At 44.1% G+C, this 15,076-nt stretch overlaps 1 protein-coding gene across 4 annotated transcripts in view; it reads right to left on the bottom strand.

The window, feature by feature from the left end:
* Window positions 1-15,076, bottom strand: part of LOC146798351 (cytochrome P450 2C8-like) — a 489,861-nt gene that overhangs the window by 158,329 nt on the left and 316,456 nt on the right. For all 4 annotated transcript variants that reach the window (XM_085625620.1, XM_085625621.1, XM_085625622.1 and 1 more), the window contains one exon: window positions 12,604-12,745. In XM_085625620.1, coding sequence (XP_085481746.1) covers window positions 12,604-12,745 — 142 coding nt within the window. The remainder of the gene's footprint in view (window positions 1-12,603; window positions 12,746-15,076) is intronic.

Consider the following 15,076-nt stretch of genomic DNA (forward strand, 5'->3'; position numbering starts at 1 on the left):
GAAGTCAGGGTAACCCTACCCTGTCCCCTTGTATGTTATTTATTATTTCGAAATTGCTAAATCTCTGTTGATGCTGCGGCCAGCAAATCAGCTGGCTCAGTCGTGCGGGATCAGTATCTGGGATGATGGGTAAAAGCCCTGTCAGTCAATCAGAATGTTTTATTTCTTCAATTTACGGTACCGTTGGAGTACCACAGTACCAACTTTCCAGATGTTAGTTTATTTTTACCTGTAATTTCTCAAATGCAGCTGAACTGATTACACCGAATCACAACAAACATTAGAAAGCCAATAGGTTTTGCATATGCAAGACCGATAGGCTTTGAAAATGTGTTTTAGCCAAGTAGTACACCAGCGTGGCTGCTGTTCAGCATCAAAAGAGGTTAGTGGCATAGAGGAGACAGGCGTAGAGTGTAGTGTCCTAGAGTCGAGTGGAGGGTCGTAGAGTGGTGTGGTGTCGAGTGGAGTGGAGTAGAGTGGCATTGAGTGGCGTGGCATATAGTGGAGCAGAGTGTCGTAGAGTGGTGTGGCGTATAGTGTCAGAGTGGAGTGTCATAGAACAGAGTGTTATAGAGTGGAGTGGAGTGGGGTCATATAGAATGGATTGAAGTACAGTGGATTGGAGTAGTGTAGTAGAGTAGAATGGAGTGGTGTGGTGTAGAGTAGAGTGAAGTAGAGTAGTGTGGAGTAGAGTGGAGTGTCATAGAATGGAGTGGCGTAGAGTGGGGTAGAGTATTGCAGAGTGGAGTGGCATAGAGTGGTGTTGCAAAAATTGGAGTGACAAAAGGTAGAGTGGCATGGATGGTGTAGTGGCACAGAGTGGAGTGGCGTAGAATGGTATGGAGTAGAATGTTGTATACTGCAATGGAGAGGCGTAGAGTGGAGTGTCAAAGAGTAATAGAGTGGAATGCACTTGAGTGTCAGAGTAGGGTGTTGTAAAGTGTTGTGGCAAGGAGTGTTGTGAACTGGTGTAAAGGGTTGTGAAGTGTCTTAGAGTTAGTCGTGAAGTGGCAAGAAGTTGAGTGGCATGGACTAGCATGGATGGCATAGAGTGGATTGGCATAGAGTGGGGGATTGTGGAGTAAAGTGTTGTATAGTGGAGTGGCGTAGAATGTCAGATTGGAATAACAGAGAGTGGAGTGGCATACAGTGGAGTAGCGTAGAGTGTCAGAATGGTGTGGCATGTAGTGGAATGGTGTAGAGTGCAGTGGTGTGGAGTGGCATAGAGTAGAGTGCCATAGAGTGGAGTGGAGTGGAGTGACGTAGAGAGTCATAGTGTGTCGTAGAGTGGAGTGGTGTGGTGTAGAGTGGGCTATCATAGAGTCGTATAGAGTGAAGTAGTGTAGAGTGGTATAGACTGGAGTGTCATACAGTGGAGTAGAGTGGAGTGGCGTAGAGTCGAATGTCATAAAGTGGAATGGAGTGACTAAGAATGGAGTGGCGTTGTGTTGAACAATGTGTCGTAGAGTGTTGTTGTGTAGAGTGTCATACAGTGGAGTGGTGTAGAGTGGAGTGGCATAGAGTGGAGTAGAGTGTTGCAGAGTGTGGTAGAGTGGAGCATCATTGCGTAGCGTTAAGTGGAGTAGAGTATTGACGAGTGTGTCAGAGTGGAGTGGTTTGGAGTGGAGTAGAGTGGTGTGGAGTACATGGCTAAAGTAGAATGGAGTGTTGTAGAGTGAAGTGATGTAGTGTGGAGTGTCAGAGTGGAGTAGAGTGTCTTTGAGTGAAGTAGAGTAGTTTTAGACTGAAGTAAAATGGCATAGAGTGGAGTTGAATGTTCTAGAGTGGAGTGCCATAGAGTGTCGTAGAGTTGAGTGGTGTAGTGTGGCGTGGAGTAGAGTGTCGTAAAGTGAAGTTTCATGAAGTGTTCTACAGTGGAGTGATGTAGTGTGTCACAGAGTGGAGTGGAGTGACGGAGAGTGGAGTGGTGTAGAGTGGAGTAAAGTGGCATAGAGTGGAGTAAAATGTTGTAGCGTGGAGTAGAGTGGCGTAGCATGGTGTGGAGTGTCATAGAGAGGAGTGGCGTAGACTGGAGAGGCATAGAGTGGAGTAAAGTAGCATGAAGTGGTTTTGAGTTGAGTGTCGTAGAGTGGAGTACTTACTACTAGTAATTGTATTTTTCAAACATAATGTTACCTGCCCGGTGTACAACATCCCAGCAGACGTAGGCCCAAGCATTCTCTGTTATCAGTGGTATAACTATCAGTGCAAATAAAACGGCTTTGCCAAAAATGGTCCCCACCCTTTCTCCATTCACTGGTGCAGTTCCTGCTCTGAACTCTGCCTGTGCAGTTAATAACTCTTTAAGAGACAGGGCGAGTGAATGGTGCTGAAGGGACAGATGGCCAGGATGAGAGCGCAAAGTGAACAAAGCGGGCAGGGACTAGCAAACAGATATGGGTGAGGAGAGGAAAGGGTGTAGGTGGGGGTGAGAGAGCATCGCAGGGACAGATGCATGCTAACAATCGCTAGAAAAACGGTTGGGCGAGAGCAGGTAGAATGCAAGTCTGAGAGAAAGAGTATGGGAAGAAAGTGTGAAAATTAAGAGTAAGTGAGAGCGGAAGAGCCACAGAACTGTCAGGAGTGATTAATTCGATCTATTGTTTGTGCCTATTTTGTATATTTCGCTCACGTTCTACAATATAGTGGCTGTGTTAAATGAATAGGTAGAAAATGGGCAATGACAGGATAAACTCATAATGTCTCATCCCCGGGAGAAGCAATGACAAAATGAAAAAAAATATTTATGGGGAAAAGTAGCCAATAAGAGATTATTTCTAAAAACAATAAAAAGTGCAGTATGTGGGGAAAAGAGAGACACCTGTTCTAAGAACAAACGGCGAGTAAAGGGTGTAGCACTATGCCAGAATTGGCAACTTCATCACTGGGAAACCAGGTATCAGCATTAGCTCAACATCTTGCGATTCTAGGCAGATCACTTAATCTCCCCGTGCCTAACAAAAAAGAAACAAGCATTGACAAAGCCATTAGACCTCGCCCATGCGAGAGCTATTGGCTTTGGCAATGTGCTTTAGCACTGTTGTACTCCAGTGTGGCTGTTGTTCAGCATGGTTAAAAGTTAGTGGAGTCTCATGTCATAGAGTAAAGTGGAGTGTTGTAGAGTGGAGAGGAGTAGTGTCATAGATTAGTGGAGTAAAGTGGTGTAGAAGGCAGAGGCATAGAGAGGAGGAGCATAGAGTGTCAGAGTGGAGAGGTGCAGAGTAGCAAAGAGTTGAGTGGGTTGGATTAGAGTGGGTTGGATTAGAGTGTATTGGATTAGAATGTACTGGATTAGAGTGGAGTGAATTAGAGTGGGGTGAAAAAGAGTGTAGTGAATTAGAATGGAGTGGATTATAGTGGAGTGGATTAGAGTGGGTGGAGTAGAGTAGAGTGGATTTGAGTGGAGTGGATTAGAGTAGAGTGAAGTGTATTAGACTGGATTAGAGTGGAATGGATTACATTAGAGTGGAGTGGATTACATTAGGGTGGAGTGGATTGGATTGGAGTGGAGTGGAGTAGCGAGAAGGACAAAACAAATGCACACACAAGGAGTTGTCCTTGCACAATTGCTGTCAAGTACAGTGCTCTCAGAACTCTGCCCCCAAAAGCACAAGTTAAAAAAAAAAGTGACCTTGTGTAATGTAATTTATGGTCATATAACGTGCTCCTATACCTTTCAGTCGGGTCGATTTGAGTTTGCATTATTAAAATAATGTTAAAAAAGTAGTAGTAGTTCCTTAATCACAGCGTAAGCAGCGGACGGACACTTATTAAGAGAATTCAATTTATTCTTTGTCCATGCACCACACAAAGAACAGAAGTAAAGCAGGAACTGAAGTCTGGGACGCACTGCCGAATTATTAGTCAGTTAAGAGGAGTGATAATGATGCCGACGAATGGTAAGTAAAGAAAGGCTAAAAGTCCATTTCAAAGTTTGAAAAACAAATTACAATAGGTCTCCAAATGAGAGAGTGCAATGACATCCTGATGGGGGAATGAACAGTTGTGGCCTTCTCCAGTATATTTAGAAGCCGCAGACTACTTACTGGAGATGGGATGGTAATTATCAGAGGTAAAGAGACCTACAGATTGGTTCCTCTGCATTGGTGTGACTCATGACTAATCATACTGTTGACAGGACAGGTCATTCACCATTGTGAATGACCTGTCCTGTCAACAAAAGAAGCTGATACAAAGAAGGACCTTGAAGAAGCAGGTATATAGTTGTCAGGTTAGGACAGAACAGCAGTATTTTAGCAGGCTGGAAAAAACAGCAGCTTTGTGAGCTAGTTGGATGGAGCATCAGGGTTATAGGCAAGTAAGAAAGAGAGGGAGCATTCGTGGAGGTAACAGCAGTAAGGATCACACACAGGCAGTATCATTGATGCAGGACAGTAACACTGTCCTCATCATAACAGGCAGCATCATTGATGCTGGAATGTTGGCATGGATAAGCAGAATTTCTGGTGAGAGAATTATAAACAAAAGAGTTAAAAGAGAACCTTATTTTGGGAACTGGAAAATAATCTCCAAGTAGTGGTCAGTCTTTTTATATTCAATCAGTGGAGGTAATGTGCTACACATGTAATCCACAAGAATGCCTTTGCAGGAATAGTAACACTGTCCTCATCATAACGTCTATACTTTACAAAAATACTTCCAACAACCTCGGATGACCTCAAACTAACTCCTTACGTTTGTTTTTAGAGCCAGAAAGCAGCGTGGTACACTCAGACACAAGCAACACCGGTACATTACCAAAAAAATTCTTTCATTTTGAAGTCAGAGAAAGAAAAGTAAACCGGTGCCTCGGAAAACAGCGTCTGGCATTTGATCTCCGTGTTTGAATGCACAGCAAATGTGACAAGATAAGAACAAGATTTACAGGCCTGTTTACAGAAACGGAGCAAGTGAAAACACAAGCGCTCGTGTGAAGTGCTCAAATACAAAGAAAAAGTAGTCCCTAAAACAGTTTCTAAAATGTGAGCAGTGGATGGCTAGTAGTCATTTGTCCATGCTCTTGGGGAGAGCTAAGCACAGAAAGATACTTCGAAATGTGGGGCGCATATCGCCCCACATCCAGCCGCACTGCTGCCATGCGCTACTTCTTTGCGCCAATCTTTCAACTTTATGCTGATAGTCCGTTTCTTCAAATTTCATCTAGTTTCACTGATTTAATCATTCTTAGTACAATCCACGCGCAGGAATCATTTATGCAATTTCCCAAGCTTCTTATGTCACTGTAGTGCCCAACCGGACCTCATACTGAAACACGACTAGTGCACGATTCGTTCCAGGCAGTATTTATTAAAAACCCAATGCCTTTCAGGCCATAAGCCCTTCTTCAGGGGTAACTATGAATAACGACAAAATATTTACAATTAGCATATTATGTATTTTGCATAAACAGTACATAAGTTTTATACGTAGCTTATTGGCTATTAACTGTGCATTGTTCAGTTAACCCCATTGTGTGAATCTCATATAACACGATCTATTATGTCACTGATCAACCTTTCCAATGATAACTCGAGAAATGCTTCACCCGCTTTTTTTTTATAAAATACGACCAAATTGACAAAACACAGGTTTCCCTCTCTTTTCCTCACTTTGCAATCGTTGTTCTCACTAACATTCACCATTTTTACCAAATTATCCTTTCTTGATTTCACTTTATTCACCACCCCTTTCTTCTCTAACTCCAACTCGTTCGTTATTATTCCTGTCTTCCCTTCTATGAATTTATCCTATTATATTCATACAACGGTTCACATCAATTTAAGATCCCCGATTGGAGATGGCTCGTACCTGCCTTGATGATTAAAACAGTTCCTCTTTTCTCGCAACTTCAAAGAATCAGTCGCGCCACCCACACTACCATCCATTTTAACCCCATTCGTGTTCTGTCCCTCCCCTCAATTAAGTTACGTCATACATCATTTTCGCCGGTTTCACCCTCCCTTTGAGTTGGAACACTACGTATCCCACAATGCAATGAGTGCATCCCAGTCTTCCAACTGGGATTCTTTCTTTACGTATGATTGATGTAATATGAATTTAGCAACATAATAAACAGTGAAAAACAAAGTTTGACATAATATGCACCAACTCAATCATACGTAAAGAAAGAATCCCAGTTGGAAGACTGGGATGCACTCATTGCATTGTGGGATACGTAGTGTTCCAACTCGAAGGGAGGTGGTAACCGGCGAAAATGATGTATGACGTAACTCCACACTTAGAAGAATTTCCAAGTGAAACCAGTCAATGTTAGCCTATGGAAGGAAATTCAAGTTACTGGTAAGTTTGATTAGAATTACTTTTCAGGATCAGTACTGGGCTCAAAGATGCAGCACTGAGGTCTCTCCTGATAACAGGTGAGTAAATCGGAATTCGTAGTTTGGCTGATTTTACTTTGGTCCAGTATATATAGAGCCACTTTTCTACACCATCTTCTCCCTTCACCACTGTGTAAATGCACCCTGTGTCCGTTTTAGGTTGGGAGATTAAGTCCCCTTCAATCCTGAGGGTCCCTGTGGGCCAACTAGCCCACCAGGTACCTCCAGAAAGCGCCATAGAGCTGTGTTGCAGAGAGGTGTAAAAAGGAGCGTGGCCTCTTAACACCTCTCTGCAACGCAGCTCCCTGGCGCATACTGGAGGTACCTGGTGGGCTAGTTGGCCCCCAGGGACCCTCAAGATTGAAGAGGAATTAATTCCTCAACTTAAAACGCACCACAGGGCGCGTTTGCACAATGGTGAAGGAAGGGGGTGGGGCCTGAGGTGACATGTCTGCAAACACGCCCTGTGGCGTGTTTTAAGTTGGGAAATTAATTCCTCCTCAATCCCGAGGGTCCCTAGGGGCCAACTAGCCCACCAGGTACCTCCAGTATGCGCCAGAGAGCTACATTGCAGAGAGGTATTCAGAGGCCATGCCCCTTTTTACAACACTCTGCAAATGCAGCTCCGTGGCGCTTACTGGAGGTACCTGGTGGGCCAGGGACCCTCAGGATTGAAGAGGTATTAATTCCTCAACTTAAAACGTACCACAGGGCGTGTTTGCACACATGTCACCTCAGGCCCCCCCCCCTCCCTTCACCACTGTGCAAACACACCCCGTGGCACGTTTTAAGTTGGAGGATAAACTCTCCTTGAATACTGAGGGTCCCTGGGATGCAACTACCCCTCCAGCTACCTCCCTTAATCGCCACAGAGCTGCGTTGCAGAGAGGTGTAAAAAGGGGCGTGGCCTTAGACCACCTCTCTGCAACGCAGCCCCCTGGTGCATACTGGAGGTTCCTGGTGGGCTAGTTTGCCCCCAGGGACCCCCAGTATTCTAAGGGTATTCGTTCCCTATCTGCAAACGTGCCAGGGGGTGCATTTGCAGAGTGCTGCAAGAAGGGGGCGTGGCCTCAGGCCTTTTCTTTTCGTCTTTTTTTTTAAGAAGGGGGGTTGTGTAGCCCTCCTTCTTTTTCTCATTTTTTGGCCCTGGGGACCCCATCCCCCAGGTCCTGTCCCCTAATTAATTTTTTTTAATGGAAAATTTGGGAAAGGGGCCACGTGGCCCCCCTCCCGAGGCCATAATCGGCCCCGGGACCCCATCCCCTAGGGCATGGCCCTTTTTAAAAATATTTTTCATATTGGAGGGGGGCTGCCTTGCCCCCCTCCTTAGGCCATTTATGGCCCCGGGGACCCATTCCCCGGGGCCGGCCTTTTTAAATTTTATTTATTTATTTATTTTATATTTTGGGGAGGGGTGCATGGCCCCCCTCCCGGGCCACTTCCCCCGGGGCTGGCCCTCTCGGTTGGGGACTTTGGGGGAGCCGGCATTGCTTTTCCACACGTGGAGCTGCTAAGATGCAGGTCCCCCTGTGGAAAAGCAATTTGCTTTGTTATTTGGAAGCGAGAGCAGGTTTCCTGCTCTCTCTTCCAAATAGCAAAGCAGTTTGCTATACAGGGCGGGCAAACTACAGTGTTCCGGGGGTGGGCACCCCGGGACACTGCAGGAGCCGGCCCTGGGGGGGGGGGCGGTCCCCAGGGCCATCACAAGGCTCCAGGAGGGGGGCCATGTGGCCCCCCCTCCCACAATCTACAAAGCCCCGGGTAGAGGTGGTCCCCGGGGCTGGGGATCCATCACGGACCCCCCAATTTAAGGTGGCGGTCCCCGGGGCGTGTGGGGGGCTTGAACCCCCCACACAGGGTATGTTTTTTAAAAAACAAAGCCCAGGGGGTGGCGGTCCCCGGGGCTGCGGGGGGGCAGTGTGCCCCCGCAATTAAAAATTAAGTCGATCCCTGGGGGTGGCGGTCCCCGGGGCTAGGGGTGGCCTTAGAGGCCCCCATCTTTACATGTATAAGCCCCGGGGGTGGCGGTCCCTGCGGCTGCAGGGGGGCCATGTGCCCCCCGCAACTATCAATGCTTTGCCCCTGGGGTGGCGGTCCCCAGGGCTGTGTGGGGGGGATTGGCCCCTCCACACTTTTTTTGATCATACCCCTGGACCTTGGCCCCCCGGGGACTAATTACCAACGAAGCCCGCGCTTGGTTTTTTAAAAATTTCGTCCGAAATTCGCGCTGGGTGCGCGAATCTCACCGATTAAAAAAAAATAAAAAAATAAAAATAGTTAATTTGGCCCTGGGGGTCCTTATGGGACCCCCTGAGCAGGCCTAGGGGGTCAGGGTGTTTCTACCCTCTAGTCCTCTGGGGACTTTGGCAAACTTAGAAAGCTACTAACGCTGAATATGACAATATGCAAAAGCCGGTCTGATATATTTGCATAATGGTGCATTTGGGGATCTGTGGTCTGAAGAAGAGGCCACATGACCACTGGGACTTAATACGACTAAATACAACTCACCTGTGACCAAGGCGCTGGTGCGCTGAAACGCGCAAGGTATTTAAGAGTTGCTAAAGCTGCCACGTGATTCAGACAGAATAAAGATGTCAGTTTGAAAAGGTGCCGAAGCTGTGGGCTCTTCGTCTTTTTTGTGGTTTAACAAGCAGGATTCTCTGTTCCTGACTAAATCAGAGCCCGCCCTGCAGAGTTGGAGGCCCCCGGTAAAGCAGAGAAATAGTTGTGCAGCAAATTGAGGGGGCATGACTCGCTTTCCTACCAAAACAGTCGAAAATGGATTGCCGTGACTATTTGTGAGGCTGGAAAGAAAGGGAGTGAAGGAGGCGGTGGCCTCTTTCTAGCAGTCTTCGTGTTTCTCTTTCAAGCACTTATTCATCATGTGGCAGCGAGGTGCACTATGCTTTTAAAAGACATTTTCCTGAAAGCATCGCTGATTAAAAGGTAAACGCTGGACTTTGGCAAAATTAGAAAGCTACTAACGCTGAATATGACAATATGCAAAAGCCGGTCTGATATATTTGCATAATAGTGCATTTGGGGATCTGTGGTCTGAAGAAGAGGCCACATGACCACTGGGACTTAATACGACTAAATACAACTCACCTGTGACCAAGGTGCTGGTGCGCTGAAACGCGTAAGGTATTTAAGAGTTGCTAAAGCTGCCACGTGATTCAGACAGAATAAAGATGTCAGTTTGAAAAGTTGCTGAAGCTGTGGGCTCTTCGTCTTTTTTGTGGATTCTCTGTTCCTGACTAAATCAGAGCCCGCCCTGCAGAGTTGGAGGCCCCCGGTAAAACAGAGAAATAGTTGTGCAGCAAATTGAGGGGGCATTACTCGGTTTCCCACCAAAACAGTCGAAAATGGATTGCCGTGACTATTTGTGATGCTGGAAAGAAAGGGAGTGAAGGAGGCAGTGGCCTCTTTCTAGCAGTCTTCGTGTTTCTCTTTAAAGCACTTACTCATCATGTGGCAGCGAGGTGCACTATGCTTTTAAAAGACATTTTCCTGAAAGCATCGCTGATTAAAAGGTAAACACTGGACTTTGGCAAAATTAGAAAGCTACTAACGCTGAATATGACAATATGCAAAAGCCGGTCTGATATATTTGCATAATGGTGCATTTGGGGATCTGTGGTCTGAAGAAGAGGCCACATGACCACTGGGACTTAATACGACTAAATACAACTCACCTGTGACCAAGGCGCTGGTGCGCTGAAACGCGTAAGGTATTTAAGAGTTGCTAAAGCTGCCATGTGATTCAGACAGAATAAAGATGTCAATTTGAAAAGGTGCCGAAGCTGTGGGCTCTTCGTCTTTTTTGTGGTTTAACAAGCAGGATTCTCTGTTCCTGACTAAATCAGAGCCCGCCCTGCAGAGTTGGAGGCCCCCGGTAAAGCAGAGAAATAGTTCTGCATATATATATATATATATATATATATATATATATATATATATATATATATATTCACTAAAAAAACCATAGGTTTAGGGGCATTACAGTTAGCTGGACATTTCCCTCGTACAAAACCCTAGAAATTCCCCTGTTATAGTTAGTTCAGCTAACTATAACTCGCGCCCCCGCAATGCACTGCTGATGACGTCACATATTACATCACTCATGACATGGTCAGTGACATCACTGATGACATCACTGATGACATCATACATGTGATAGTTGATGTATCTTCTCACACCCTAATATAACCTTTGATACACCCACTCTAAATTACAGACGGCCATTCTCAAATCCAATGACACTCCAACACCAATAACTACATACCCACTCACTGATTCTTAGGTCCACACACACATCCACTCACTCACCCGTACAATCACTCATACTTACGGTCACTCAGTACAGGACTATCATATGCACTCATACATCTATATAGACACTCACACACCGCCACTCATCCATAGAGGTACTCACACACCTAGTCAGTCATGCAAATAATTAATCACACTCCCATTTACTCACCTATACAGTTATACACACACCAGATCACTTACTCATACAAATACTAGCACATTCTTATGTTCTTATCCAATCACTGATACAAGGACACACTCATCCATACAGCTACTCTCAAAATCACACACTCTCTCTTATAGCGATTTATATACTCTAACACACATATATACTGCCTTTCACATATGTAGTTACTCACACATGTATTAGTGAGATATACATTCACTCACTAACACACCCATATACACATTCACCCACCCATACTGTCCATCACAGATGCACTCTTGAAACCATGCACCCAGTGAATCACCCACTCACAGATCTATGCACAGAGTCACACACACCCCACCCACACAAACACTCAGGCACCGATACAGATAGTCAGACAACCAATCAATAACCCATATAGACACTCATATAGCTATTCACAAAACCATGCAGCCATTTATACACCTACACACAGACACATACAGACATTCACACAGTTTAGTCACTAGTCTGCAGTAAGATACATTTAATGACTCACTTATAGAGTCAGTTACGCACCTAGAAAATCATCCATTCACACACTTGTACACCCACTCATTCTTCAACAGGCCTTTCCCTATATATAATAAACATATTTAAACTTTATAGAAACACACAGACACTGGATGATGTAATCAGTGATGTCATCAGTGATGTCATTTGAGATGTCATCAGTGATGTCACTGACCAGGTCATGAGTGATGTAATATGTGATGTCATCAGCAGTCCATTGCGGGGGCGCGAGTTATAGTTAGCTGAACTAACTATAAAAGGGGAATTTCAATGGTTTTGTACGAGGGAAATGTCCAGCTAACTATAACGCCCCTGAAACCTATGTTTTTTTCAGTGAATTTCTAAGGTTTTTTAAATGCCAATTCCTAACTATAACGCCCCTGAAACCTATGGTTTTTTCAGTGAATTTCAAAGGTTTTTTAAATGCTAATTCCTAACTATATCAGCCCTGAAACCTATGGTTTTTTCAGTGAATTTCAAAGGTTTTCTAAATGACAATTTTGAATGTATTAATTGTTATACTGATTTTTTTGATATTCACAACCCCATGCAGCCGCTTACACACCAACAGACAGACGGATACAGACATTCACACAGTTTAGTCAGTAACCCATGCATTCAGTAAGATACGTTTAATCACTCACTTATAGAGTCAGTCACGCACCTACTAAATCAACCATTCAGACACTTATACACCCACTCATTCTTCAATACGCCTTTCCGTATATATATTAAACATATTTGAACTTTACAGAAACACATACTCACTGGATGATGTCATCAGTGATGTCATTTGAGAGGTCATCAGTGATGTCATGAGTGATGTCACTGACCATGTCATGAGTGATGTAATATGTGACATCATCAGCAGTGCATTGCGGGGGCACGAGTGATAGTTAGCTGAACTAACTATAATGGGGGAATTTCACTGGTTTTGTACGAGTGAAATGTCCAACTAACTATAACTTTCCCTAAAGCCTATGGTTTTTTCAGTGAATATATATATAGGCACAGTGGGAAATGGCGTGAAGCCGAAACACGTCCTGTGCTTTATCTCGGATAAATAAAATAACCAAGTTTATCCTTGGCGGAGTGCGGTCTCTTTATTTCCTTGGGGGCGTGAAGTCTGAGCTGGAGAATGCAGCTCTATGTAATGGAAAACCATGTACAGACTATCTCCGAAATTCGGATTCACTTCTCACATTAGGCAACAATGTATTTCGGTGTGGTGATCCATTCTGAACTCACCTTCCACCTCTGGGTGCTTGAGCAGAAGAAGTAATCCATATCGCAGGGTGTTGCTCGTCGACTCTGATCCAGCAAAAAACAGGTCCAGGGATGATATGAGCAGATTCTCGTAGTGAAAGATGGAGTTTGGGTCTGCTTTTTCCTGCAGAGAAAGGAGGAGTTACAAATGACTGACTATCTCCTTCCTCCTTCCTGAACAAACCACCCTATACTTGTAAGTGGCCTTTTTTCTGGGAAACAAAGCCAGTTTATTTGCCTTATTCATCTCTTGCTCTCTCTTGCATTTACTTACAAACCTTTAAGCTTAATGGTCCAGATCTATTTGTATGTCTGGCATAGAGATGGTTTAGCTGAAGCCAACTTAATTTTTTCCCCAAAAAGTTAATTTAAAAAAAATCTAATATAATTGCACATACTTTCGGTCAGCTCTCTTCATCCATGGATCTGTTCAAGTGTCATTGAAGTGCCACTTCCATCCGCCAGAGTATACTGCAAGAGGTCAGCCCACTTCATACATTGTCTTGCGCCCTGATTTATTGCATCTACCTGCTCACACGTACACATCTGCCTATAAAAGGAGTGCATTTCAGAACCAGGACTGGTCTGCCTGAGCTTCTGTACCACTCCTTTAGTTTAATTTTGTTAAATATATAATGCATTATCGTTTACATTCTCTCTCTCTCTCTCTCTTCTCTCTCTCTCTCTCTCTCTCTCTCTCTCTCTCTCTCTCTCTCTCTCTCTCTCTCTCTCTCTCTCTCTCTCTCTCTCTCTCTCTCTCTCTCTCTCTCTCTCTCTCTCGCCAATAGGTAGTTCTAGTTAGGACCTATCTTCCATAGGAGATCCGCAACATTCTATTTGGAATAACGTTGGCGTCGATTGATGAATCTTCGCGAAATTTTCCAAACTTTAGGCCAGCTCCGGTCCGCTCCTATCCTGAAAATTTCACGGTTATTCTTCAAGCGGGAGCCGAGAAAAAAGGGGGGTCCCAAAACACGTTTTCCCCATGCATTTTCCCATAGGACCTGTTGACGCAGCCACAGCCCGAAGTGCTGAACGGAATTACACCAAATTTGGCAAAGAGGGAGTCCTCAGTTCAGACTCGTGCCTTTTGCTTAAATGGTGTAAATCCGTTCAGTAGTTCCTGAGAAAATCAAAAGTAAAATCACATATATATATCTGGGCGGAGCCTAACCACACATCTCATCGTGAGATCTGATTGGCTGTCAGCACTTCATCCAAGAAGTGTTGGCAGCCATCTTGGGACCAATATACATGATAGCACCTCATTAAAAAGCATTGCAGTTAATAGAAGGTTTTAAGACTTTAGTTACATTATAAATCATTTGTTGATGGTACCATACTCATTTTAGGAATTGTGGTGTATTCTAAGGTGATTTTACCATGTGAAAAAGCCTTCTGCTGTGATATCATGAATCATGTTTGAGAGAAAACTATTTTCTCATGCTTTTCCCACAGAGGTTTGGAAGGTGATCTATAAGCTAAACTGAGAGCATATTTTCTGTAAATTCACATTATCTTTCTCAGTCATGTGAGAATGAAGTCTGACATTCTCAGTAAAACATGTACATCCAACAAGGGCAGAGACTGTCAGTTGATTCCTTTGTGTTCTACTGCAGCTTCCCAGAGTGTTCTAAAGAACAACTAGAGCGCTAACAGTCCTACTTATGACAAACGTATGGCACACCTGAAGCCATCATGGTTGGAATAAAGTGGAACTCTTAAAACATTTAATTTAAAAAGGAAAAAAATGAGGGGGTTCATTTTGCCATAGAAAGTATGATTAGTGCTGCAGAAAGAAAAATTAGGGCACATTTTGAGTGACTTCTCAAATCGTCTTCTATTTCTTTAAAAAATTCTGACATGCAGACTGAAACATGCACTTTCAATACCAGCAGCAGACTTCCCTGGTGAGCAGTAGCTTTACTACAGTGATCTAATAAGCAGCTAGAGTGCTAACATCCTGAATTTATGGCAAATGTGTGACACATCTGAATGCCTTCTTGATGGAATCAAAGTAAAAAAATGAAAGTATATCCTACTGAGGAGACTGCAGTAAATGAGGAAATTAGGAAACTTCATAACAAATAAAGCTCCCAAGATGGCCACCAGAGACAAAAGAGCCCAAATGTAGCTCAAATATCACCCAGATGTAGCCCAATGACAGAATGTCCCAGAGTGTTCTTAAGAACAACTAGAGCGCTTACTGTCTTACTTATGACAAAAGTATGGCACACCTGAAGCCATCTTGATTGGAATAAACTGGTAACACTTAAAACATTTAATTTAAAAAGGAACACAATGAGGGGGTTCATTTTGCCATTGAAATTATGATTAGTGCTGAAGAAAGAAAAATTAGGGCACATTTTGAGTGACTTCTCAAATCCTCTTCTATTTCATTAAAAAATTCTGATATGCAAACTGAAACATGCTCTTGTAATACCAGCAGCAGACT

This window comes from Triturus cristatus, chromosome 9 (genome assembly GCF_964204655.1).
Source record: "Triturus cristatus chromosome 9, aTriCri1.1, whole genome shotgun sequence".
In the NCBI taxonomy this organism is placed as follows: domain Eukaryota; kingdom Metazoa; phylum Chordata; class Amphibia; order Caudata; family Salamandridae; genus Triturus; species Triturus cristatus.